General features: G+C 37.3%; 1 protein-coding gene and 1 long non-coding RNA gene across 7 annotated transcripts; both read left to right on the top strand.

Annotated features, from left to right (window-relative positions):
* The first annotated feature begins 383 nt into the window (after nt 1-383).
* On the top strand, nt 384-23182 carry LOC131147866 (receptor-like serine/threonine-protein kinase NCRK). 6 transcript variants are annotated; one of them, XM_058097492.1, is made up of 12 exons: nt 384-1107; nt 3501-3552; nt 4098-4187; nt 4306-4392; nt 4730-4846; nt 15222-15338; nt 15584-15856; nt 16085-16326; nt 16464-16760; nt 16872-17108; nt 17549-17776; nt 22479-23182. In XM_058097492.1, the coding sequence occupies exons 4-12, from the start codon at nt 4323-4325 to the stop codon at nt 22800-22802; spliced, it is 1905 nt and encodes a 634-aa protein (XP_057953475.1). In that variant the 5' UTR covers nt 384-1107; nt 3501-3552; nt 4098-4187; nt 4306-4322; the 3' UTR covers nt 22803-23182. The 6 variants fall into 6 exon arrangements, with proteins under 6 accessions (XP_057953475.1, XP_057953476.1, XP_057953474.1 ...); XM_058097493.1 differs by lacking the exon at nt 22479-23182 and adding an exon at nt 22212-22281 and having other exon boundaries at nt 434-1107; XM_058097491.1 differs by having other exon boundaries at nt 440-1107; nt 3501-3626.
* Nucleotides 23183-25018: 1836 nt separating this feature from the next.
* LOC131147865 (uncharacterized) lies at nt 25019-25841 on the top strand. The gene is made up of 2 exons (XR_009134956.1): nt 25019-25305; nt 25436-25841. It is a non-coding gene; the product is annotated as an uncharacterized LOC131147865 (long non-coding RNA).
* Nucleotides 25842-27385: the final 1544 nt, after the last annotated feature.

Genomic DNA, 27385 nt, shown 5'->3' with positions numbered 1-27385 from the left:
TAATTAGTTTTATTGCCATTACTTGAGTAGTTATAAATTATATATATTCATTTTTAGAGTTTGGCGTTTTTGGACTTTAAACATTAAATTTAAATTTATATATAAATTGAAATTATGTTAAGTTTTATATAAATTTAACCCAATAATTTGAATAAATAAAACAAAATATTTAAAGAATTATTCATACAAATCTATTTTTAAACTAAATTGAGAACTCCAAACGCAACCTTCATAAATTGGAATGCATCGTTCTCAACGAATTTTGCAGATCAATCATAACCATCACCATCGCGCAAAAGTGACAAATAAAAGTCCTCCACGTGGCCCTGAATCAAGCCATACAAGTTCTTCGAGAAATCGTATGCTTCCCCAGATGCGTACACAGTAAACCCCACCCAGTCCATCGTCCTTGGTCGCGAGCGTACCTGAAAGTTTCTCTCAACGGCTCAATCGGCCACACGGAGGCATAATTGAATGCCGCGCATCCTCCGTATAGTAAAACCATAAAAAAGTGGGCCCAGCGGTGCGGTTGCTGAGCCATATCAGTTCCTGTGCAAGCAGTGCTTCAGTTCTGGAGGGGAGTGGAGTGGGGACTGTCTGGTCGCCGTTTTGAGCTTTCTTTCTCGCGTTTTATGCTCTTTCTTTCTCTCTCTCTCTCTATCCAATCTATGTTAATTTCTAGTGACCTTTCGCTTATCATCCGATAGAAATTCCGATCCTCTGGTTTCCAATTCATCAATCTCATAACTCTCTCACTTTCTCTCACTCTCTCTGGCATTGTGTGAATAAGCTTTTTCGATCGTAAACTGAGAGTGGCTTTTGCACTTGAGGCGCACTGAGACAGCAGCTCAAGCGTCGACTGAGTCAGAGATCGTTATAGTTCTCTGGCAGATCTGGATTCTGGAGGAGCTCGAACCCTTCGCGTTCTTGCGTAAATTTTGGAAATGCTTGAAGCCTAAGCCCAGAAACGTCAGATAGAGCGCGTGCTTCTTGACGGTGTTTGCAGCAGCGAAGGACGGACGGCGAGACAGCTCCATTTCAGCGCAAGCAGAGACAGGCAGACAAATAAAGAGCCCTAATTTCTCATTTTGTCCGCTCAAGACCATGGTACGCCAATATAATTAAAAGTCCCTCAATTTTTAATAACTTATAGTTTTCATTTCTTAAAATTTAAATTTTAGCTTCAATTGAGATTTTTAAACAAAATTTAAAATAGTTTAATATGAAATTTACGAATTAAATTGGTATAATTTAAATTTTGGGGAGTGCAGTGTAATTTACTATAATAGAAATGGAAATAAATTTTGTGAAACCCAACAAATAATGAAAATTTCAGTCTATGAAAAAGTGAAAATGACAGTTCAAATGAAAGTAACTTTTTCAAAATTACAAATTATTTTAATAGGAATTAAATATTTTATAGTCTTAATAACACCAATAATATAAATAATTTGAGTACAAATAATTTTCATGTTTCAGAATTATAATCTTATTATTTTTTTAGTAACAAAAATATATTAAAATATTTTATACATATTAATAATGTTACATAATATGTTACCTCATGTGGGTTAAAGCTTACAATATATTATATATATATATATATATATAAAATATGTATTTCAACTTTTAGAGTTAATATATTGGTAATATTATTATTAAGAAAATGACAAAAAAAATTCAATTTACTTGGCAAGCCTATCCCCATTGAAGCTGTGCAAAAATAAATAAATAAAATTAAAAACAAAACTTCGACACTGGCCACGTCACCCGATCATCTCATCCATTCAAACGGTCCCATCTAAGTTCCATCACAGCCCTACGATGCGATAGCCGACGCCAGGCAGCTGGCCCATCCATCCGTCGTCACTTCAAAGGAGCGTTGGATGATTTCCACATAGCAGTTGTAGCTGCCATTGTGTCGTCGAAGCCAAGTTTCGTTCTCTTTTTCTACTAGACCGTTAGCTACAGTCTTTTGATTTTTGAAGAACCCCAAAACTTTCCCTTTGACAGATGTACTCTTTTATTTGCCTACTTTCTTTGAAGAGCCAATTTTGCAAATACCCACTTGAAAAATTGTGATTCTAAGTAGAAACTACAGACATGGGAAGCTAAATTGAAGGAATAAAGATTTGGATTTTGCCTGGAATAGGGATTAGCTAGATACACTTTGACGGGTGGGGAGTCCCTTTCGGGTTTAGTTGAGAGGGTTCCTTTCAGAGAGGTGGTTGCTAGGGACCTGTTATTTATTTTTATTTTTTTGGCTACTGATTTCCCCTTTTAATTATCAGAAATCTCTCTCTCTCTCTCTCTCTCTCTCCTTCAATCTTTGTCTCACTCACTTGCCTTCAGGGATCTGTTTCTGCACTGCCTTTTGAATCTTCCGTTTGTCAGCTGTGATTGGTTTGCCCATCTTTTGATTTATCAGGTCCATTTTTATGGGTATGGTTTTGCTTTCACTGCATTATCCCATATGCTTAAAGTCTGAAGAAGAAAGTTCAAAGTTTGACATTGGCCGGCTTCTTCTATCTATATGTATCTTCGCCGGGTTCAATATCAACTTCTATTCTATTCTGTAGCACTTTTCAGACAAATCCATCCCTGATAGGTCTGTGAATCTTCTAAAAAAAAAAAGATATTAAAACAAAAATTTTGCTTCCCATCCTGAGATTCAAACAATGGGGATGAAGCACTGCCGTTTTTCCTGAAAATCGTATGCACTAATTGTGACTTTGTTTCCTGCTGGATGCCTCTCTCTCTCTCTCTCTCTCTCTCTCTCTCTCTCTCTCTCTCTCTCTCTCTATGCTTTTGTGTTCGGTTTGGGAATTTGAGTCTGTACCCTGTAGGGTTGAACATTCAGACTACATGTCTATTCAATGTAACTTTACAGTCATAGCTTTCAATTGCTTTATGCACTAGGAATCTTTGGGCAAGCGTGCATTCAAGCTCATGTACTCAAAAATAAAAAAAAAAGTATTTATGTCCACTAGTCGTGCATCATTATCTCATCTGTTCAGCTATACAACAATAGTTGATAATCAGAATCTAATGAACTTAATTCCACATGTGTCTTCCTAAGATACTTTGTTATGCTTCTTGAATGAACTGGAACCTTCATATTTTTGTTGGCCAATCATTTAGTCGTTCTTACGTATTATACTTCACTTTTGCATGTTTATGTTCCTTTTCTTGCTTTGTATGCATGTCTATTTCTGCTCTTTAGTTAAAATCTTATGAAGGGAGGATCAAGACTACCAAAATTTATCCTTGAAATATGTCTTAAATCTGAAATTTGAATCATCCCACATTATCAAGAGCTCTCTATTACTGATTCCAACCTCTTCTAGCAGCAGGTTATAATGTTTAAGTGTTCGATGATTAAAAATGCTTTTCATTTACATTTGGTTATTCATATATCGTAGTTCTTGTTCATCCTTCGATGCTTTACTGTAAAGCTCTAATGCTTGGACCAATGTTCTGCTATTTTTGGTTTTGTGCAGATTTGAGGTTTTGAGATTTGTTTGAAAAGTGAACCCCTTGATCCTAATGAAGGTTTATACGCTTCTTTCTTCTTTTTGTGCCATCATTTCTAGAAGCAAGTTCTGTGATCTCTATAAGACTACCAAGTAACATTTTTCTTGTCTTTTTGAATAATATTTTGATCCTTTTAATTGGTATGAATTCATCCCCTCAACATATTAATCCACCTGTATATATTGTGCTCATAATTGCTGTCATTTATGCTGAAATGGTTGGAAAAACATTTCCTAGAATGGCCAAAGATTCGCACCATGCTGCATATTGTGGCATAAAAATATTGAATTATATGTTTCTTCGACATTGCAAAGCACATGAAGTGAAGTTTTGTTATCTGCATTTTTCAGCAAGGCTACTTCCAGTTGGCTCTACATGTTTTGATCCAATTATACTGTTTCTATGGCTCAATTTGCAATTTTTTTTACCAGAACTAGTTTTTTGAGTTGCAGTCCCTGTTCTTAAAGCAGGCTTGCTTCTGTATCATGATGTAAATATAAGATGCTTGCTCTGAAAAAGGAATATGATTTCAATCTGACTGGTTTTTTTCCCCTTCTACTCAGTGTGTTGGCTGTGAAATTAATGAAGCTGCAATTGATAGCTGCACTTGCTTCTAGCTTGATTTGGATAGAGCATATTTCACTGATCAGTTTGTAAGTTGCTTGAGGAAACTAGTTCATTGACTGTCACCTTTTGAAGATAGATGTATTTATGTTCCATGATGCAAGTACAGTAAATAGTTCATTAACTGGTTTTTTTGGCTTTTCTCAGTGTTGGGACTGGAATTAATGAAGCTACAACTTAAAGTTGCCCTCACTTGCCTTATTTGGTTGATCTGGTCTCAGAAAATTCTTTGTGGTTGGTATTAAAAAGGTCTACTCTGTTGGGAATTTTGATATGTAACACAATTGATTCTATGACCAAGTCGAATCCAAAGTCTCCCTTTGCATGATATTGTGTGTTGAGCTTGTAACTTCTTGTAGTTTTATTCATTCTTCCTCTGGCCTGGTGTAACACAATTTAGATGTCATCAATTGTTGGCTCCTTTGTAAATTAACTGCAAGTAGTATTTCTTTTGCTGTAGGTGTTAAGCTATTTTTGCATGTCATTAGTCTCTTGTATCACACTATATGTCAGCTGTAGCCCCTACATGATAACTGCAAAGCTTATTTATCTTATTTGTTGTTGGTGGCAGATGAGCTTTCTAATAATTCTGGATTAAACAAATGGACATGTATATGTACTGCATATCAAGGAAATCAGAGTTATGCTCTTGCAAATAACTGCTCTACATCCTGCGATTGTAATCCTGGTACATTGCTCTTGCAAATAACTGCTCTAGAAGCTTTATTCTGCCCTTGATATGGATTTGCTGCAGCTGTGTAGTTAAACATCTGACTCTGTTAATTCAGAATAAGTTATAATATCCAGATCGCAATATGACGCGCACACACACCACACGCGCACGCACACACGCATTCCTTTGCTCAATTTAGATAGTCAGGGGAAAAACAGATGCATAGCATTAACTCTCCATAACTAATGTGTATTGACTCACTCAAAAAATGAGCAGCTTGGAAGCTATTCCAAGTATAGGAGTTCTGTCATGTAATACTTAGTCTAAGGGTCAGATCGTCTCCTCAGGGAATGCAGTTTAATTCCAAATTTTACGTGATTTCAATCAACAAAAGGGTCATTGAACATAGTTCAGATTCAGGTTTTTTGGATTGGTTGAGATTTTTTTTTTGAATTAAAAGAACGTGCAATTTAATTTATAAATCCTAACACGCACTAAATTAAATTACAACAAGAAACAACCCTATATTTAATTAACTAGGTAAAAATTAAATCCTATGTTGAACTATAGACAAGGAAAACCTAAAGACGATAACTTTCCTATGTAGCTTAAGCGTGCAATTAAAAAAAAAAAACTCAATCAAACACAAACTCGAACAAAAGCAAAATTTTTTAACGCAATCAAGAACTTGAATCAAAATTAAGACACTAACAACTAAACAATAACTAAATACAATAACAAAATTCGGACTTTAATTAAACGAGCTTAATTCTTAATAGAACCCGAAAAAATTTAATTTTAAAGAAGATATTTTTTTTTTCTTTTTGTATTTTTCTCTCTTTTTTTTCTTTAACAACTAAACAATAATTTGCTCAAGCAAAAATTAAATCTAACACTAATATTAATTAAGAGGGAAAGAAATTAAATAACTTCAATAATAACATCCAAACAAGCTTTAAAAATTAAAACTTTAAATAAAATCCTACCAAAGAAAAATAATAATTATACAAATTTTTTTTTTCAAAAGCAAAAATAAAAGAATTAAAGAGAGAAAGAAGAAAGAAAAAGAAAAAGAAAAAGAAAAGGAAAGAGAGACGGAATAAGCTGGCCGTGGGGGGAAGTTGAGGAGTAGCAGCTGCACACCAGCAGCCATGAGAGCCTTCAGCAGCAGCAGGAACCGTGGAGACAGCAGCACATGGCAGTGGGAGAAGCATGCGTAAGGGAGGAGGGCTCGGGTCTCTCCAACAGCAGCACGGCAGCGGAGCTTGAGCACCTCGGGTTCTTGTGTTGGCAGCACAGCACACAGCAAAGAATGCAGCAGCTGGGCGAGAAAACAAAACAGCAGCAGCAGCCGTGGGAGAAGGAGTTGCAGGTTCCGCAACACAGCAAGGGTGGAGCAGCGGCAGCCCGTGGACGGTGGCAAGGTAGCAAAGGAGCAGCGGCTACACAGCAGGGCTGAGGAGTTACAGCAACTTGGGAGGAAGAAAGGAGGCCGAGAGTCAGAGAGAAGACCAAGAGGGAGATACAGGAAGAAAGCAGAGAAAGGAAGAGAGGGAGAGAAGGAAAGAGAGGCATAATGAGAGTGGAGAGTTGAGAGAGCAAAGGAAAGAGAGGAGAGAATTAGAGAGGGTGAGAGAGGAAGAAGAAGAAGGGAGCTCGAGAGTCGGAGAGAAGACCAAGAGGGAGATACGGGAAGAAAGCAGAGAAAGGAAGAGAGGGAGAGAAGGAAAGAGAGGCAGAATGAGAGAGGAGAGTTGAGAGAGCAAAGGAAAGAGGGGAGAGAGTTAGAGAGGGTAAGAGAGGAAGAAGAAGGGAGGCCGAGAGTGGGAGAGAAGACCAAGAGGGAGATATGGGAAGAAAGCAAAGAAAGGAAGAGAAGGAGAGAAGGAAAGAGAGGCAAAATGAGAGAGGAGAGTTGAGAGAGCAAAGGAAAGAGAGGAGAGAGTTAGAGAGGGTGAGAGGGGGCTATGCGTAGGGAGAGTGGAGAGAAGGAAGAGGGATGCTGCCCCAAAAGAAGGAAAGATCAAGAGGGAGATACGGGAAGAAAGGAAGAGAGGGAGAGGAGGAAGGTAGAATGAGAGAGGAGAGTTAAGAGAGCAAAGGAAAGAGAGGAGAGAGTTAGAGAGGGTGAGAGAGGGGGCTGTGCGTAGGGAGAGTGGAGAGGAGGAAGAGGAGTGCTGCCCCAAAAGAAGGAAAGACGAAGAAGGAGATACGGGAAGAAAGCAGAGAAAGGAAGAGAGGCAGAATGAGAGAGGAGAGTTGAGAGAGCAAAGGAAAGAGAGGAGAGAGTTAGAGAGGGTGAGAGAGAAAGAAGAAGGGAGGCCGAGAGTGGGAGAGAAGACCAAGAGGGAGATACGAGGAAAAAACAGAGAAAGGAAGAAGAGAAGGAGAGAAGGAAAGAGAGGCAAAATGAGAGAGCAAAAGAAAGAGGGGAGAGAGTTACAGAGGGTGAAAGAGGGGGCTGTGCGTAGGGAGAGTGGAGAGAAGGAAGAGGGGTGAGAGTGGAGAGGAGGAAGAGGGGTGCTGCCCCAAAAGAAGGAAAGACGAAGAAGGAGATACGAGAAGAAAGCAGAGAAAGGAAGAGAGGGAGAGAAGGAAAGAGAGGCAGAATGAGAGAGGAGAGTTGAGAGAGCAAAGGAAAGAGAGGAGAGAGTTAGAGAGGGTGAGAGAGAAAGAAGAAGGGAGGCCGAGAGTGGGAGAGAAGACCAAGAGGGAGATACGAGAAGAAAACAGAGAAAGGAAGAAGAGAAGGAGAGAAGGAAAGAGAGGCAAAATGAGAGAGCAAAGGAAAGAGAGGAGAGAGTTAGAGAGGGTGAAAGAGGGGATTGTGCGTAGGGAGAGTGGAGAGGAGGAAGAGGACTGCTGCCCCAAAAGAAGGAAAGACGAAGAAGGAGATACGGGAAGAAAGCAGAGAAAGGAAGAGAGGGAGAGAAGGAAAGAGAGGCAGAATGAGAGAGGAGAGTTGAGAGAGCAAAGGAAAGAGAGGAGAGAGTTAGAGAGGGTGAGAGAGAAAGAAGAAGGGAGGCCGAGAGTGGGAGAGAAGACCAAGAGGGAGATACGAGGAGAAAACAGAGAAAGGAAGAAGAGAAGGAGAGAAGGAAAGAGAGGCAAAATGAGAGAGCAAAGGAAAGAGAGGAGAGAGTTAGAGAGGGTGGAAGAGGGGGCTGTGCGTAGGGAGAGTGGAGAGAAGGAAGAGAAGAAGGGAAGGAGAGAGAGGCAAAATGAGAGAGCAAAGGAAAGAGAGGAGAGAGTTAGAGAGGGTGAAAGAGGGGGCTGTGTGTAGGGAGAGTGGAGAGAAGGAAGAGGGGTGAGAGTGGAGAGGAGGAAGAGGGGTGCTGCCCCAAAAGAAGGAAAGACGAAGAAGGAGATACGGGAAGAAAGAAGAGAAAGGAAGAGAGGGAGAGAAGGAAAGAGAGACAGAATGAGAGAGGAGAGTTGAGAGAGCAAAGGAAAGAGAGGAGAGATAGAGAGGGCGAGAGAGAAAGAAGAAGGGAGGCCGAGAGTGGGAGAGAAGACCAAGAGGGAGATACGAGAAGAAAACAGAGAAAGGAAGAAGAGACAAAATGAGAGAGTAAAGGAAAGAGAGGAGAGAGTTAGAGAGGGTGAAAGAAGGGGCTGTGCGTAGGGAGAGTGGAGAGAAGGAAGAGGGGTGCTGCCCCAAAAGGAGGAAAATATATATATATATATATATATAGAGAGAGAGAGAGAGAGAGAGAGAGAGTTAGAGAGGGTGAGAGAGGGGGCTGTGCGTCGGGAGAGTGGAGAGAAGGAAGAGGGGTGCTGCACCAAAAGAAGGAAAATATATATATGTATATATAAGGGCCCCTAACTGAAGAAGCCCTACACGCACAATTGAATAGGACCCAACTGCATGACCGGATCAAATCACACTCATTTTTATTTTATTTTATTTTTATTTTTTCTTTTTGTTTCTTTTATTTCTTCTTTCTTTTTTTCTTTTTGTTTCCCAACGAACAAGCCCAAATTTGACCCTCCTAAGGTCCGTATCTCTTAAAGCTCGAAACACAAAAGTCATAGAGCACTCCCTCAGCTTTCCTCTAAATTTTGAATCATCTTGATCGGAACTCGAATGAGGAAGTTACGCCCAAAATACGAAGTAGTGTCGATTTTTGCTTCCTATAATTGTTTTGCAATAAAATACCAAAAATTCGTAGATTATTCAATAAAATTCAAATATTATAAATAAAGCGCGATGTTAAAATATTGAGAATAATTAGGTATTTAATTAAAAAACCAAGCCTCAATGCATGAATGCATGAATTAAAACACCTAATTATGCAATTTAAGCGCGTAATCACACCCCCCAACTAATGTTTTGCTAATTTCAAGGTGGTACCCACAAATACAAACTCCAACAAACATGAAACGACTACACATGCGACACAACCATACCATTTCACATACAGGAATATAACCAAATTTCACACAAACTCATCATATATAATGCACGCAACTTCGAAGTAAGTCATTCATGTAAGTCTCATCGTTATATGGCCGTTAAGAACAATATACTCGCATGAAGTTAACTAGCAATACAATTCAGAGTTAATGTAGTCATATAAATCCGAGTATAAACAGGTGAAATCTCGAGGTATGTGTAATGTGTATGACTCGTTACACCTAGGATACCAGTGGACACCTACAGAAAGGTCGTTTTGACTCGGCCTAACTAGTATACCCTCAAAAACACTCAAAAAAGATGAGTTTACTCGTCATATGTGAGGAGCAGTGTCGCGATCAAACATCCCACATATTGTAAGGAACAAACGCTAAATGCATGGAGTGGACTAGTCTGAAGAGGATCTAGCCTATTTGTGAGATGTCGGGTCCTTCATCCTAGCATCTTCTCACCTACTCACCATGTCAAACCAAGGCCACCCTAGATCAACTTATTCACAAACCAAGCATGAGTACGTTTGAAGCATTAAGCAGCTGAAGAGTCTTCATATGTGGAGAACGTGTGTCGTATCCCTGACTCTTTGTAGTATTCGTGTGGAGCAGGTATTAATCTTTCATTTCATGTGCATTTCTAATTTTCTTATTCTTTCTTCTGCTCATTCTTCAATTTCTGTCTTTTCTTGGTCAATTAGGACAATTATTACACTTCTTTTGTTGTCTTCATACCACTCATATGAATTAAGCTCGAATAATAGTCCATGAACTAAGTCTATTTCTAGGGTTGGCTCAACCTTCACATTTTGAGTAGGCTATAAGATTTAGGTATGTTATCTTTAGGCTAGCAAGCAAGTAAAAAACAGAGACTAGTGTACAAAGAGTATCCAGAAAAAAAAAAAAAGGAAAGTTGAGTTTCATGAACTTTGAGCTGATGTCAAAAACTCAAAAGAACGATAAATGGCTCAACAATATCTCACAAGGTGTCATAGTCGTCGCGGACGCTCTCTCAGTGCTCACAAGGAACCCTAAGTGCTACAAGTCACGTGAACGTGTATTTTCAGCCTCATGAGATACCATGTAAATACAACAGTTTATATAGCCAGATTAACATGAATGAAGTACTAATTAACCTACATAAAGTTACAATTCCTAGATTAGCCATATAAAGAGAAACTACACATAAATAACCCACTATACAACTTAAATGTGTAACTCCTAGGTTATATGTAAGTATGTAAAGGTTATAAGTTAGTGTTAGTCATGGTTTAATCATCCATATAAAAAAAAAAAAAATTTCAATGTATTTTCTCATCCTCCCAACTAAAGTATTGTCCTCATTGTGAAAGCATAGGGGAAATAGAAAATATGTGCACGGGAGAAGTAGAGCGTACCTGGGTGGAGAAGTAATTGAAAAGAAAAATTGAAACTACAGAAAAATGTACCTGAAAATTAACTTAAAACAAAACAAGGTAAAACAAAATGAAAAGAAAGGAAAGAAAAACATCAATCTGTCTGGCGGAGGTTCTGGAGGAATTTCATCTGGTGGCTGCAGTTTTATAAATTGAACTGGCAAGTCTCCAAATTTGAGCTGCCACAATGAATCAGTCTTATCACCTTTACAAAAGCTAGCCTCAAATAAATCAATACGTTCTAAGGTACCAAACAAAATATGTGCAGACTGTCTTCCTTGTTTTAACAAAAAAGAATCTTTATTCAATATGTTTTCTAGAAAATTCACTTCTTTGCCTTACTTGTTTTAATAAAAAATGATCTTTATTCAGTATATTTTTCATAAAATTCACTTCTTTAAGAACCGGTCTTTGAGGTAAAGTTGTCAAAGTAGTTACCTTTGGTTCTTTAGAAGCATCAACATTAAAAATTTTACCTGATTTCTTGAAAGTTAAATTTTCACCAATCTGCTCACCCTCTTTATCGATTGTACCCATCATCTTACCACTGCGAGGATTTGCTTCAGCATTGCACTTATTAACATTTAATCCAGTAGGGAAATGATGGTTCCACGACTGTCAATCTCTAAGGGTAAAGTACCACAGGTTGGTACTCCTTACTGGTCTAGGTCTTCACGTTAACTGATTTCCTTAATTCTTGGCTTGCTTCCTCTGATTTTTCTTTTACCTCATCTATCTCAGTTATAACTTCAGGTGTTGGAACAACTGTTGGTCTGTCAGTGAGTATCTCAGGTTGGGGAACTTCTTTTCCACTTCTCGAAGTAATAACGGTCTCTGCTGTCTTAAGAGAAACATTATGTATTTGTTGCTGTTGGTGCTGGTATTCTTGAGGATTAGGCTGAGGTTTTACCGAAAATTTCCTTTTTTATAAGATATTCAACTGCGTGCTCATCTCATTAATGGTGTCTTGCAATTCATTTGTGGCCTGAGTGTACTAATTGTTAGTTGTAACTTGAATTTGCATGAACTGTTGAAAGGCATCCTCAAGAGACTTCTCCTGTGGAGCAGGTGCTGTCTTAGATTGAAATCCTGAAGGTGCATAGCTCTGAGAGAAGTGTTGTGCCTAATACTGATGCTGAAAGATAGCCTGATGATATAACGACTGATAAGAGGGTGCATAAGACTGGGAAGGTTGATTCCAAAGTTGCTCTGTACTATTTTTCTTTTCCATCTCCATAGCATCCACTCTTCTGGTGAGTTCAACCAGACGCGCCTCAACATAAAAATCATCTTTTAGTTCATACCACTCTCCACCATGTACTGCTTTCAATGGTTGAGCTGCAATTGGTCTTCTATCAATTCTAGTGTTCCATTGCTAAGCATAGTCAGTTAAATGATCCAAAAAATCCCATGCCTCATCAGGCTCCTTGTTGAAGAAATATCCTGAACACATATTATGAACGAACTGTTTCGATTCAGGAGTCAATGCAGTGTAGAAATAGTTGACCAGACACCATGATTCAAATCCATGGTGAGGACACATGTTAACCAGATCACTAAATCTCTCTCGGCTTTCATGAAATGTCTCATTAACTCCTTGCATGAATCGACTGATCTGTTCTTGTAAAAATTGAGTTCTCTGTAAGGGAAAAAATTTATGTAGAAATTCGTTTTGCATATCAGCCAAACTAGAGATAGAATTAGGCTTAAGAGAATTAAACCACGTCTTAGTCTTGTCTTTCAATGAAAAAGGAAATAGACGCAATCTAATTGTCTGATTAGTAGCAGCTTCATCTATCATACACATGCAAGCTCAAAATCAGTTAAATGCTGATACGGATTTTCATACTCCATCTTATAAAATTGAGGTATCACAAATATCATTCTAGGTTTAATGTTAAAGTTCTGTGCATTCTCAAGCAATATGATGCAAGATGGTTGTGTGGTTCGTGTGGGCTGCAAAAAATCTATAAGCGTGCGTGGTGCAGGTGCAGTCATATTTTTTTCAAAACTGAATTTTTTTTTTTTCTTTTACATGAGAAAAATTAAAATAATGGGAAAAACACTAGTTTGAAACTAAAACTGACATTCCCCGGCAACAGTTTGGAAGCTATTTCAAGTATAGGAGTTCTGTCGTGTAATACTTAGCCCAAGGGTCAAATTGTCTCTCAGGAAATGCAGTTTAATTCCAAATTTTACTTGATTACAATTAGACTATAAGAAACAAAAGGGTTCACTGAACACAGTTCAGATTCAGTTTTCTGGATTGGTTGAGATTTTTTTTTTTTCGAATTAAAAGAACGCGCAATTTAATTTATAAATCCTAACACGCACTAAATTAAATTACAACGAGAAACTACCCTATATTTAATTAACTAGGTAAAAATTAAATCCTATGTTGAACTACGGACAAGGAAAACCTAGAGACGATAACTTTCCTACATAGTTTAAGCGTGCAATTAAAAAAAAACTCAATCAAACACAAACTCGAACAAAAACTAATTTTTTAATGCAATCAAGAACTTGAATCAAAATTAAGACCCTAACAACTAAACAATAATTAAATACAATAACAAAATTCGGACTTTAATTAAACGAGCTTGATTCTAAATAGAACCCGACAAAATTTAATTTTAAAGAAGATAACAAATTTAAGTCCTAAAGAAGATATTTTTTTTTCTTTTTTTATTTTTCTCTTTTTCTTTCTTTCAAGAAATCAAACCGAACCTTAAGCAAATAAAAATTAGCTCAAGCAAAAATTAAATCTAACACTAATATTAATTAAGAGGGAAAGAAATTAAATAACTTCAATAATAACACCCAAACAAGCTTTAAAAATTAAAAATTTAAACAAAATCCTATCAAAGAAAATAACAATTATTCAATTTTTTTTTTCAAAAGCAAAAATAAAAGAATTAAAGAGAGAAAGAAGAAAGAAAAAGAGAAAGAAAGGGAAAGAGAGAGAGGGAATAAGCTGCTCGTGGTGGGAAGTTGAGGAGTAGCAGCTGCACAACAGCAGCCGTGAGAGCCTTCAGCAGCAGCAGGAACCGTGGAGACAGCAGCACACGGCAGTGGAAGAAGCAGCACGTAAGGGAAGAGGGCTCGGGTCTCTCCCAACAGCAGCACGGCAGCGGAGCTTGGACACCTCGGGTTCTTGTGTTGGCTGAACAGCACACAGCAAAGGATGCAGCAGCTGGGCAAGAACACGAAGCAGCAGCAGCCATGGGAGAAGGAGTTGCAGGTTCCGCAACACAGAAAGGGTGGAGCAGCGGCTATACAGCAGGGCAGAGGAGTTACAGCAGCTTGGGAGGAAGAAGAAGGGAGGCCGAGAGTGGGAGAGAAGACCAAGAGGGAGATACAGGAAGAAAGCAGAGAAAGGAAGAGGGGGAGAGAAGGAAAGAGAGGCAGAATGAGAGAGGAGAGTTGAGAGAGCAAAGGAAAGAGAGGAGAGGGTTAGAGAGGGTGAGAGAAGGGGCTGTGCGTAGGGAGAGTGGAGAGAAGGAAGAGGGGTGCTGCCCCAAAAGAAGGAAATATATATATATATATATATATATATTTAAAGGCCCCCAACTGAAGAAGCCCTACACGCGCACAATTGAAGAGGACCTGGCTGCATGGCCAAGTCAAATCACACTCATTTTATTTTATTTTTATTTCTTTTTTTTCTTTTTGTTTCTCTTATTTCTTTTTTTTTTTTTTTCTTTTTGTTTCCCAGCGAACAAGCCCAGTTTTGACCCTCCTAAGGTTTGTATCTCTTAAAGCTCAAAACACGAAAGTCGTAGAGCACTCCCTCAACTTTCCTCTGAATTTTGAATCGTCTCGATCGGAGCTCGAACGAGGAAGTTACTCCCAAAATGCGAAGTAGTGTCAATTTTTGCTTCCTATAATTGCCCTACAATAAAATACCAAAAATTCATAGATTATTCAATAAAATCCAAATATTATAAATAAAGCACGGTGTTAAAAATATTGAGAATAATTAGGTATTTAATTGAAAATGTAAGCCTCAATGCATGAACTAAGACACCTAATTACGCAATTTAAGTGCGTAATCATATATAGGTTAGCATTTCAATACTCGATGTTTATGATATAATTTTTCTCCAATATTGTTGAGATTATTTAAAAGGATTTGTTTGCAATTTATGCAAATAACTGCTCTACATCCTGTGAATTGTAATCCAGGTATGTTGCTGATTCTGATAGCATTTCCCTCTACAAGCTTCATTCTGCTATTGATATGGATTTTCTGCAGCTGTGTAGTTAAACCTCTGACTCTGTTAATTCAGAATAAGTTATAATATCCAGATCACAATAGACAAACACACACACACCACACGCACACACACATGCATCCTTTTGCTAAATTTAGATAACCAGAGGAAAAACAGATGCATAGCATTAACTGTCCATAACTAATGTATATAGGTTTATAATATAATTTTTCTCCAATATTGTTGAGATTATTTAAAGGGATTTGTTTGCAATTTATGTTGGTGATCAGGTGTCATTTTTTTTTTTTTTTTTTGTGTTTAGCTCACAAACTGCATTGGCCTTGTATATAGCTGCAGGAGAGCCAAGCGGAGGTAGATGGACATGCACTTGTGCTGCTGATGGACTTCCTAAAGTAGTGGCTAATGGTCATGATCCAAGCTGTTTTAGAGCCTGCAACTGCACTTTTGGTATGTTTGTTGTTTCAAAGTTCATTATTCTTTTGGCAGTCATGATTCCAATTATATAGAGGATGTATTTTCTGCAACTCTTTTGGTATATCTTTTGTTTCAAAATTCTTCATTGAAGTATTCTTTTGACAGTCATGATTCCAATCATATAGAGGATGTATTTTCTGTAACTCTGTTCCCACTCAGAGAGTCCAAGTTCTCTGTTTGGAAGCTTACTTTGGAAGCATTTTATTTTTTCTCAACAGGATCCCTCAGTGAGGCTTCTGCCTCAAAGAAGCATATTTCTGGAAAAGTTATTGTGATCATCCTCTTACTATGTGTCATACTCACTACATCTGCGTTTATTGCTTCGGTGGCATGCTATGTCTGTCGAAGAGACAAGCGCCCTACTCAACCACCAGTATTTTCATCAGATAAAGAAACAAGTTACAATAGTGCTGCCAACTTAATAAGCCAGAAGACTACTTCAGTGCCAGAATCCAAAATTAATATAGACTCCTCCATTAATCATATCTCAGGTAAAATCATTTTCTGTTATGCGTCTATTATTTTGATAATCTCATATTTACGCTTGCTATACCAATTATCTATCGTATGCTTATTTCATTGAGTCCACTTATGTATACAGAACATGATCTTCTGTATAAATTTCCTGCTCTGTAGTCATAATTTTGTAGCTCTTACATTTTAGGCAAACTTGGCTTGGGTGCTCTAATACAGAAGAAATTTTTTCTGCTATTCTGCAGGGTGCTTCCACAAGGCTTCTTTCTTATTTAGGAAAAACACACGAACCATAGGCGAAACAGTAATCACTTTTTCACTCTCAGAATTGGAAAATGCAACCAATAGGTTCTCAAATCTTAATCTAATAGGACTTGGGGGAAGCAGTTATGTTTATCGTGGTCAGCTCAAAGATGGTAGAACTGTGGCTGTTAAGCGATTAAAAGCCAAGGAAGGGTCAGAAGCAGACTCTGTTTTCTTAAGAGAAGTATTACTTCAACCTGATCATTTATTTTCCATTGATTGACCTGTTGTGGACTCCAAGTGTCTTATGAGATGATTAAGAACAATTTGACCATGTTACACAATATCCTTGGATTTTTACTGTTTTATTATTTGGAACAGATTGAACTGTTATCAAGACTTCATCATTGTCACGTGGTGCCTTTGCTTGGCTACTGCTCCGAATCCCAAGGAAAACATGCTGAGAGGTTGTTGGTGTTTGAGTACATGTCCAATGGTAATCTGAGAGATTATTTAGATGGGGTTTCTGGGAAATACATGGACTGGGGTACTCGTGTTGCAGTTGCACTTGGAGCTGCAAGGGGCTTGGAATATCTCCATGAAGCGGCTGCACCAAGAATTTTGCATAGAGATGTTAAATCCACGAACATTCTTCTGGATGAGAATTGGCAAGCTAAAGTAAGAACCACTTTTGTTTGAAAGTGTTGGACGTAAACTGCACATGACTTATTTTCTCACACATGCATATTTGGTTTTTGCTTTCTAAAATTGTTCATTATTTACACGCAGATAACTGATCTTGGCATGGCCAAGTGCATAAGAACTGACGGTATTCCCAGCTGTTCCAGTTCACCAGCTAGAATGCAAGGAACTTTTGGTTATTTTGCACCAGAGTATGCAATAGTTGGGAGGGCTTCTCTTAAGTCGGATGTTTTTAGTTTCGGGGTAGTTCTCCTTGAGCTGATCAGTGGTCGGAAACCCATACATAAATCATCTGATAAAGGACAAGAAAGTCTTGTTATATGGGTATGGCAATTTATTATTAATTTTCTGCATGAAAGTTTAAATTTTTGAGTTTTGAGTGTAGCATAAAATTGATTTTCATAATGAGTTAAACTTCCATCTTCTCACCATCTAGCTGGTAAGCCATTTTCCCACCATCAAGTATGTGAGCCTTCTCATATGTTTTTAGTTTTGGGGTAGTTCTCCTTGAGCTGATCGGTGGTCAACAAACCCATGCATAAATCATCTGATAAGGGACAAGAAATCTTGTTATATGAGTATGGGAAATTATTATAAATTTTCTGCATATGAGTACAAACTGTTAAGATAGTGTAGCATAGCAATGATTTCATAATGAGTTAAAATTCCATCTACCCACCATCTAGTTGGTGAGCCTTCTCATGTGTTACTTTGTATCTTTTATTCAAGCTGGTCTATCTTTCAATATTTCCATATTTTTGTAGGCTACTCCTCGTTTGCTGGATAGTAGGCGAGTGATTGCAGATTTGCCTGACCCACATTTGAAAGGGGCTTTTCCAGAAGAAGAGATGCAGATAATGGCTTACTTGGCAAAGGAGTGCCTTTTGCTGGATCCTGATTCTCGCCCAACAATGAGTGAGGTTGTTCAAATTCTTTCGACCATTGCTCCAGAAAATTTTGGGAGGAGGAACTTTCCAGTAAAATTTATTCAGGTAAATTATGTCATTGCCAGTGTCACCTACATTCTTTTAAGTTGAATAAGTTTTATAGATTATCTTGTACATATTTCTTCCTCCTTTCGGTGGCTAAATTATGCATGCAGTATAGAAGAATATAGAGAGAATGGTGGCAGGAGGAGGATCTGGGGCAGTTGGGGGAGGGTCAAAATGTTGAAATTCTTAGAAAGAGCCAGAGCATACACTCGGGCACACACTGCACATTTCAGCCAAAGGAATATGAAACAAATAAGAAACATATCTTCAAATTGCACTCTCGATAAATAGGTGAATTCAATGCTTAGTTATTTTGAAAAATGAACAAGAAAATTGATTTTGCATTATTAGAAATTTGTGCAATATTTTGAAGTAAAAAAATGCCGTCTTTTTACCAGTGCTAGATTTCTCATAATAAAAAAATTAGGAACTCCTAAGGCAAGGCAACTCTAGTGATATCCTTTTTAATTTTGCATTTAATTGGTTTTCCTTTTCAATTTTTATTTTCTTCTCTCAAAAACAGTTGAAGAATGTTTTAATAAAGGATCAATTAAAGGGCAAATTATCTCTTTTTCCATAACATATTGAGATCTTCTAAAAACTAGTTTTGAACTTGGTTTTTTTTTTTTTTTTAAAGAAGATTTTTCTAAGAATCCAAAATTTCAAATTCCTATTTCTTTCTAATTTTTGTGGGTCCATTTTTCATGTGTACATGTTGGTGCACTTGCTTGAGATGCACACAAAGAAATTTCTTAATGATTTCCCTGCATGAGTGTCACGGTTGCTCATTAGATGTGTACTAAGGAGATCTTGGGCTTATAAGGAGGGTTTGAGCTCCAACTAAGTGAGGCGCCTTTTATAAGACAAACCTGTGAAGCCAATGGGTCAAAGCGGACAAAACTTCACTGAAGTTGGGCCCAAGACATTACATTTGGTATCAAAGCCTCCCTGAGGGTAATATCATATGAGTGGATCCTATTAGTTATGGTGCAACCCCAAGAGGGTGGGTGAATTGGGTGTTTAAAATTTATCGCCTAGGTCTACTGGTTTTAACAACAGTATAACACAGCCTAGGTCAATCTATGCAATTTAGAAATTAAGCATATACGTGCAGAAAAGTAAGGTGCGGAAAAGTAAACAACACACGCGATATGTTATCGGGGTTCGGCCAAATTGCTTACGTCCCTGCCTTGACTACACCAACACAAGGATTCCACTACTGCTCACTTAACGGGTGGAATAACACCGATTACAATCAGGTCAATTTAAGGGGCTGACCTCAACCAACACGCCTTACTAGGTTGACGTACCTAACTTTCCTAATCGGGTCTAAGCTAGTCTGGAACTATTTAACAGGACTAGTCTCCCTTTTCAAGCCCACGTCTGGAATACAACAAATGATTTGAAATTTTTGTACACGGAAATACGCTTCTTCACAAGAAGATATGTGCACCAGTATAGCTCAAGCAATATTGCAAGCACGAATGATATGTAAACATGCTCAGTGCTCTAATGTGTACTAAACACTCAATCAAGTATGATAATCAATCAAGATCTCACTGTATCTAAGCAAGATTTGAAACACTATATTTGAATATCACAATATCATATCAAAGTTTCAAATATGCTAGCTAGTTGATTCAAACAAACTCAACAAGATATTCTCAATGAACTAAGCAGAAGGAGTGTTTGAATACAAGTTTTTGAAAATGATTTTGCACACAAAAAATATAGGTTTAGATGTCTTGCAATGACATGCAAGAACCACAACCTTCCAAGTCTCTTCCCACACAAGATTTATCAAGTTAAATCAGTGGAAGAACTTGATGCTTCTACTCTCAATAAAATCAAACAATCAATATAATCTAATGAGAGTATGAGTTGACTAGATTAGACACAAGCACTTTTGAAATACTCACAACACTTGAAGGATCAAGAAGAATGGAGTGTATGAGTGTTTGGGAGTAGTATAGGCTAAAATGAGATTTTTGAAATTGAGAGAATTTTGCCCTTAATCAAAATGCTAATCTTTTTTAATCTAAGTAAATGAACATGTATATATATAGGCAAGGGGAGATTTTTGACCGTTGGGGACTCAATGGGGATAATTAAATTTGTTCTAAAAGCCATTAGGAAAATTAACCCAGTTTACCCCATTTAAAAATCAGTAAAAAATATTTTAACCCGAGAGGTTCGGGTGCCCGAACAGACTCACTCAGAAAATCAGTTTTTAATGGTTCGGATGCTCGAAGAAAGGGTCGGTCGGCTAAACAAAAGTCAGTAGCATTTTGTTCGTAGGTTCAGGTGCCCGGTTCCAAGTTTGGTTAACCGAACTGACCAATTCGATCGTCCGAGCCCATTTTGAACATGATCGTTCAAGCGCCTGAGTAGTTGAAAAGGAACTTGATTTAGGTTCGGGTGCCCGAGGGAGATACGCTCAAATCAGGTTCGGGTGCCCGAACACAAAGTCAGCATATTCGTTTGTTCGGTCACCCGAGCCGTTTTACACGGCTTGGGTTCGGTCGCTCGAGCTCTCTCAAGATTTTCAATTTAAGTATATTTGTGTCTGAATTGATTTCCCTGATATAATAAGTACTGTTGGGGACTTTTTGTGCATTTGTTTAGGGAACTAAGGACTTTCTATCCTATCGGAAAAATTCGGCGTCGGTTGACCAATTCCTAAGGTCTTTCTAAGGTCTGTGTAGGTACCTAAAGTCCAATTAGGGTCGATTTGAGCATACCTACCTATCATGCATGATACAAATTATTACAAGCCATAGGAGTGTATAGTCCATAATAATATTAAATCCCAGAATGAAGAAAGTGAAAAAGAGATACAAAATACAACACAAAATTCTTCATTCTTTGGCACGAACACTGCATGCCATTATGGTATGTCTTTCAATCCGAATACACGTGCACAGTGAACTTGTATGCAAGCCTTAGTACAATCATCAGTACCAAGAGAATTGAGTGTGACCTATCAGGTCAACAGATCCGCTCTAGGGGTACCATCATATGAGTGGATCCTACATAGAGGTATAAGTCACTTTGACGAAAACGTTAGAAATCAGACAAGAGGGCTTGTTGCGGTCTCACATCGAATTTGTACTAGGGAGATCACGCTAACAAGGATGTCAAAAATCGCACTGGAGAGCCTATCACCAACTCACATAAAATGTGAACTAAGGAAATCATGTTGACGAGGACGTCAGAGATTGGATGGGAGAACCTGTCATAGTCTCACATCGAATGTGTACTACGGAGATCTTGGGGTTTTATTGTTACAAGGAGGGTTTGGGCTCTAACTAAGTGAGACGTCTTTTATAGGACAAACTTGTGACGCCAGTGAACCAAAGTAGATAATACCTGACCGGAGTGACAAAAAAAATCAATAAAATTGTGGAGAATCTAAAACGTCAATAAAAAAATTCTTGCTTGCCTAAGCTGTGCTTGTTGACTAATTTACATATACAATTCTAGGTACTATTGAATCCACATCCAAAAAACCTAAAGATTATCCCCTAGCCCCCATTAGGACTTTGGCAACTTCCAAACAAAATTCCCTATGGCCCCCATGCCTTGTTTTAGAAAGCTAGGATAATCAATGCTAGAGGAACAACTTACAAAGGAAAAAAAGAAAAGGAAATAGATAAAGTATGGTTGAAGAACCAAACAACAACCAAGCCTTAAGGCCCACTGGATGGGTCGGCTACATGAATTCTTTTTTGCCAATTTACACAATCTTGTGCAATTTCCTCCCAACAATTTAACAGATATATCCTTACTCATTATCTCATTCCAAGTTATTTTAGTTATATTCCTACCCCTTCTACTACCAATAATAATAACTAACTCATTCCTTCTCATTGATGCATTATTTTACCTATGTAACTTGGGCCACTCCTCCCTTTGCTTATCTTCTGTAGGTGCTATGCCCAACCATCTATAGTTAGAAGAACAAGATGCCCCAACATTTAATAGGCTGTGTTATGCTGCCAGGTTCCTTCAAAATCTGAAGTCCAAATATATCTTCTTTAGTATGCGTCTTCATGTATGTTCAAATTATGGCTGCAATGATAATTTTGTCTGAATTTTAAATCTTGGCTGATATATATGGTGATGAATAAATTTTGAAGTTTGGGATATGTTTTCTCTCATTGTATGGGTCCAAAGATATATAAATTAGTCAATGAATTCTTTTTATAAGTGCATTTTGGATGTGTGTACATTCTTTTTCTATGCTTGGTTGAGACTGTTTCCGTGATTTGAGCAATACCCTTATTGTTGAGTCAAGGCTCGCCCTTACAAGTGCATTTTCAATGTATTCTTAGAATTTCTGTCTAGCTCAATCATTTACAATGATGGTACTTTCAAGCTCCAAAGTAATAAGGGTTGAGAAATAAAGTACTCAGGATGTTTGCCTCATTTTCAGATGAGGGACTGGATGGCTGTCGTAAGCTAGTTAGGATGGCTTGGACTTCTTGGAGTAAAATAATGTCCAAGTAGGATTTATCATTCTCTCATTCTTGCTTTCTAGTTTATTATGGATGGTTATCAAAAATTAGCAATATCTAAACTTTTACCTCAGTATTGCTGGAGGGCTGAAAAAGCGTGAACAAGAAAATAGTTTCTGCCTTTTGCTCTGCTAATTTCCCTGATTGATACATAGCAACTAAAGTATGTCCTTTGTGTTGTGCAGCATTCATTTACTTGCGCCATGAAAAGTGGAATAGGAATGGAAAGGCTTGCAAAACAAGTTGAAGGTCTTGTTGATGCAGAGGAGCTCAGGCCACCCATCGCAAATGGATGGTCTCCTCGATCTTCATTGCCATTACACATAGACCGTACGCTTGGTCTTGGAAACAACGGGAAAGAAGCACATACTGTTTCAACCCAGTATATGGAGGGATTGATGCTCATGGCATCAAAATTTGGAAGTTGGCGTGCCCAAGATGACGAAAGAGTGGACTTAACAGAGCCCTGGTTTGAATCATTCCATATGGCTAATTTTAAGCCCTCCTGATATAATTATAATTTGATCTTCATCTCTGATCTGTGCTGTCATAAAATGGACCCAAAACATGGGTCAGGAAGCAGGTATTATGGTTGCTCTAGCTTATTTTGGCGAACTTAGTGGGGAAGCATGTATATATTCCAGCAGTGCTTGTTTTTTGACATAAATCTATTTTAAAAGTAGAAACAACAGGTTGAAATTTTACACCACAGGTTATTTTGTTTAATTCATATGTTTGTTTGCTGACGTAATTTTTTGTTAGTGTAAATGGAAAATTATAGAAAGTTCAAGTTTGTATTGTAGTTTGTGGATGAAAATCTGCTTCAGGCAGGCTTAACATTGAAAGCATAATACCAAAAAAGAAAAGAAAAGGTTGGATATTTGATCAAGTTTCATGTAAGCAGCTGGCATTTTTTGCCCAGGGCATGAATGCGTGCTGCATTGTTGCCTTCAAGCAGTAGTCAGTATTCAGTATTCAGTAGATGGATGTTCATTTAAATATATTTTAAAAATGTTACAATACATTAGTCTATGTAAAAACTCTTTCGTTGTGTTTCGGAGCATTAATTTTGATCCTTAGATTTGGATTTGGGGTGGATATGGACAAATTTTAATACAATTTATATTACATTTTATTTAAATTTAATACAATAAAGTCCAGATCTATCCCAACGTAGGATTTGGATGCTACAATGCATGAGACTTGAAAATGCTTGAAATACCGTTGTCTTATGTTGGACTCTTAACAAGCACACAATTATGAATTGATTGTTAACTATCTTATGTTTGCATCCTTAGTGAAGGGGGTGGGCTTGCTATTTGTGTGATCGAGGTTAGTAATGGATGCATGTGGCAGGTTGGTAACTATCTTATGTTTGCATCTTTGCCCTTAGCTTAGCCATGCTTGTCACCATATTAAATGAATAATTTGCTTCATTTTAATTAGTCAACCTCCATACCGCAACAAACAATTTCTTTTATAAATACTTTAATTCTATGTTTTGAGACACCTTAGATTCGGATAAGATACTATAAAATTGTATTAAAATTTGTCTAAACTCATTCAAATCTAAATGTAAAGCGCAAAATTCATGCTTTCAAACACAATGTTACTATATTTTGTTTAGAACTTGAGTCTTGTGGCACTTGAGTGATTGAACTTGCACTCTCTCTCTCTCTCTCTCTCTCTCTCTCAATTTTTATCCATCTTGGTTAGTTTTTTCCAATACAAATAGTCCTAAAATGAGGGCTTTTCTATGACAAATAAAATAGATTAAGATCTTCTATTTCATACCATAGAGTTATTAGAAGCTCAGAAATTTTAATGGTCTTGGGGTTGAAGGAATATTAGTGTTAGGCATAATGTGTGTGTGTGTGTGTGTGTGAGAGAGAGAGAGAGAGAGAGAGAGAGAGAGAGAGAGAGAGAGAGAGGGAGGTACTAGAAAATCCTTAAGAAGTTTTAGTGTGATGGATGGTATGTGAAGAGGTTTTAATGCCCATAATATGTGCATGCGCACACGCTCGCACGCGTTTTTAGTAGCTTGATGTTTTCCATCATTTGCAAGAGAACAAGACTGGGACAAAAAAAAAAAAAAACCTGCTACAATGAAATTTAACAACTGTTCTTCGCATCAATTCATAAAAATTGCAATTAAAATCCTACAATAATATTACAAACTTATCACCATTGCATACTAGTAAATTCTGAAAATAATTATAATATAAAGAGGTTCTTTTGAAAAATAAAATTTCAAATTAACAATGTTACACTGAACTTAAAAAATAAAAACATAGCTTTCATGCTTTAAATTCTAAATCATATAAATTTAAACAAAATGTAACAAAAGTTCTGTTAAATTTTTGTTGAGTCTCCCACAGTTATGTTTCATGGTCCCCTTGGTTCCAAAGATAGCATTAGACAAACTCCAAAATTTCTATACACTCAGCTCCAAAATTACTCAAAGCATGATTCTTACACCCAAGGTCCTGCCTCCAAGATTTTATATGAAATGAGTCTATTCCATGATCATTACTCAATCCCCAGTTGAAGGAGACAACATAAACTAGCTAGGAATATAAGAAGTCATGATCCATCTTAACCAACTTCTCTCACTGCCAAAATCATCAGTTTTGAGATCTGCCTGCTGTACCTCACTTTCAAGATCCATCCAAGCAGTCACATGGGTTGATGGGCTACACATTGAAACCTTGGTCATATGTTAGTTGGATCTCTCTATCTCCATTTTGATAACTAACTATATATGCATCTCAGTTGAATGGTAGCTGGGGGTGTGACCAAAGAAAGGCTGGTGCATTACCATACTCTCTAGCTACTAGCTATTAGCTTTAGGTATGTACAGTTTGTATCTTGTACTAGTAGCTAGCTAGTGTCCTCCCTTCTCCCATCACAAGTTATGGATCCACCACCACCTTCCGACGAGCCGCTCCTCCCTCCACCCCCACCGCCAACACCTCCCCCACCGCCCTCTGACGGAGGATTCCTTGAGTCATGGTATGTTAGTTTTCTTTGCTTTCATTGAGTACCTGAGTTTCACATTGTCATAGCATTCATCTTTTGCTTTTGTTTTGTTTTGTGTTTTATGTTTGGGTGGTGCAAATGCATTTTTTTCTTTTTTTGGCAGCCTGTGGTGTCTCTGCTGCTGTGGTCTATTTGCAAGCTGCTGCCCTCCACTGTTTGAGCCAGGGCCTCCACCTCCCTAGCTAGCTAGCGATGCATTCTCAATTTTTTGCCTCGTTTTTGAGATGTGTTTGTGTATGCATGTGCTAGGAATACAGAGAACAGTTTCTGATTGAACTTAAGATTCATTGTTGTTGTCTTTCTGTTCTTTTAATGGGTTTGAACCCACACTTTTCTGATGGGGGAGCTAGCTTGATACTTTAGTGCAATTAAAGTTCTTATTCCATTTATTTGCATGAATAAGTGGCAGCTTTAGTCACAACTGCAGATTGTACCGCTCCAATGTGACTTCTTTAATTGTGCTTTATAGAAAAAAGAATGAGGCATCTTTGAGTGCTGTGGATTATTTATTTTTTTATTTAATCATTCTCGGGAGTGTTAGTTATTTTCAAGACTTGAATTGATTTATGTGGATTTGGAAAAAAATATAGGATAAAATTATGTTGATTTCCATCCAAATCTACAGAAATTAATGCAAATCCAAACCTCAAAATGCATAGCCCAAACACAGCCTTATTTGTTTGAGAGCACATGTTCGATATTAATTTTTGAATTTTCAGCTGAAAAAAGGAGGATAAATGCCTAATATGAGAGAACAGTCAAAAATAAATTAAAAGACAAAGGATTCTGTTTATCCAATAAAATAGAGCTAGAAAAAGTGTATTATTGTCAGTTACATTATCATACAAGAGTTTGTACCATTTCAACAAATGAGAGAAATTTAAAATAATTATTTCTATGTACTTCCACAAAAATATATATATTTTCAACTAAAATTTGTGCTAAAATTTAGTCTCCAATTTCTAAGCCTTTTTCCATCCAAAATTCTAATTCTCTTTAGATTTTGATTTTTTTTTTCTACATACTTCAGATTATTTCTTAAAATTGTCCGTTTTGCGAATAGTTTAAAATTGTTCAAAAGGCAATTGATTTTGTTAGTAAAAACAATAAAATTTTCAATGAAGCAATGTGTGTTTTCTAATTTTCCTTTGTTTTTCGTTTTTATTTTTTTTTTTTCTGAAGGAAAGGATAATTCATTAAATCTTAGAAAATAAGTTCTCAAAGCTTAAGCCTATAGGCTTATCCATACGCTTAACATATTATTATGACCATATCTATTTGAGTTCGCGAGAGCTTTTTGAGCTCATTTTTTTTATTAAAAGGTGTTGTCTAATGCCTTTTTGGCACTCAACTAATTCACCGAGATAATAGGCTAATATATTATCTCAAATGGAAAGCCAAAGCCTCCAAGATAGAAGTCTCTTGAATAAAACATAAAGCGCTTTTTAAAGCCCAAAGAAAGAAACACAATATCTTGTAAGATGGAGAATGATTCTCGACCTAGAATACCATTCTTATTACTATTGTCAACCACCTATTTTGCATCAAGGCATATATATATAAGAACTAAATTCATCTTAAGCTTAGAAGCTTCTCTAAGAGCATCATGGATGGTTGCTGTTGCAGCTTGGAAGGAAGAAATGAACTTGATCCCTTTGAAGTATTGCATTTCAAGAAGACTAAATCGAAGAATAATACCAATTGAGTTAGGGTCGGACATCTCCCAAGATGCATCATAAGAAATAATCAACTTTTGGGTTTTCATCATTAATGATTGTTTGAACAAGAGTTGGTGGTTTTTGAATTTGGTTGTTGTTCCCTTCCCTCTGAAGGTTCAATAGATTGCAATCCCATGACAAACAAGAAAAAGTTTCATTAATAATTTTCAATGGATCAAATGAAATTTTGTTAAAAATTAAATTATTTCTTCCTCTCCAAATGGACCAAGCAAAGGTTGCAATGTTGCTAGAAAATTCATCATATCCATATATCCAGTCAGTTAAGTTGACTAGAATTATTAAAGATCTCCCATTAGTAAGCAAAACCATTCATC

The sequence above is a fragment of the Malania oleifera genome, chromosome 2, assembly GCF_029873635.1.
Source record: "Malania oleifera isolate guangnan ecotype guangnan chromosome 2, ASM2987363v1, whole genome shotgun sequence".
In the NCBI taxonomy this organism is placed as follows: Eukaryota; Viridiplantae; Streptophyta; class Magnoliopsida; order Santalales; family Ximeniaceae; genus Malania; species Malania oleifera.
The sequence above is the reverse complement of the archived record's forward strand: the minus strand, read 5'-3'. Positions and strand labels throughout refer to the sequence as shown.

Bases quoted from the DNA above. Each gene is read 5' to 3' on its own strand.
- LOC131147866 (XM_058097492.1), top strand. From the start codon at position 4,323: ATGAAGCTACAACTTAAAGTTGCCCTCACTTGCCTTATTTGGTTGATC. The intron at 15,857-16,084 runs GTAAAATCATTT...GCTATTCTGCAG, and splicing joins CTCCATTAATCATATCTCAG to GGTGCTTCCACAAGGCTTCT. The intron at 16,327-16,463 runs GTATTACTTCAA...TATTTGGAACAG, and splicing joins ACTCTGTTTTCTTAAGAGAA to ATTGAACTGTTATCAAGACT.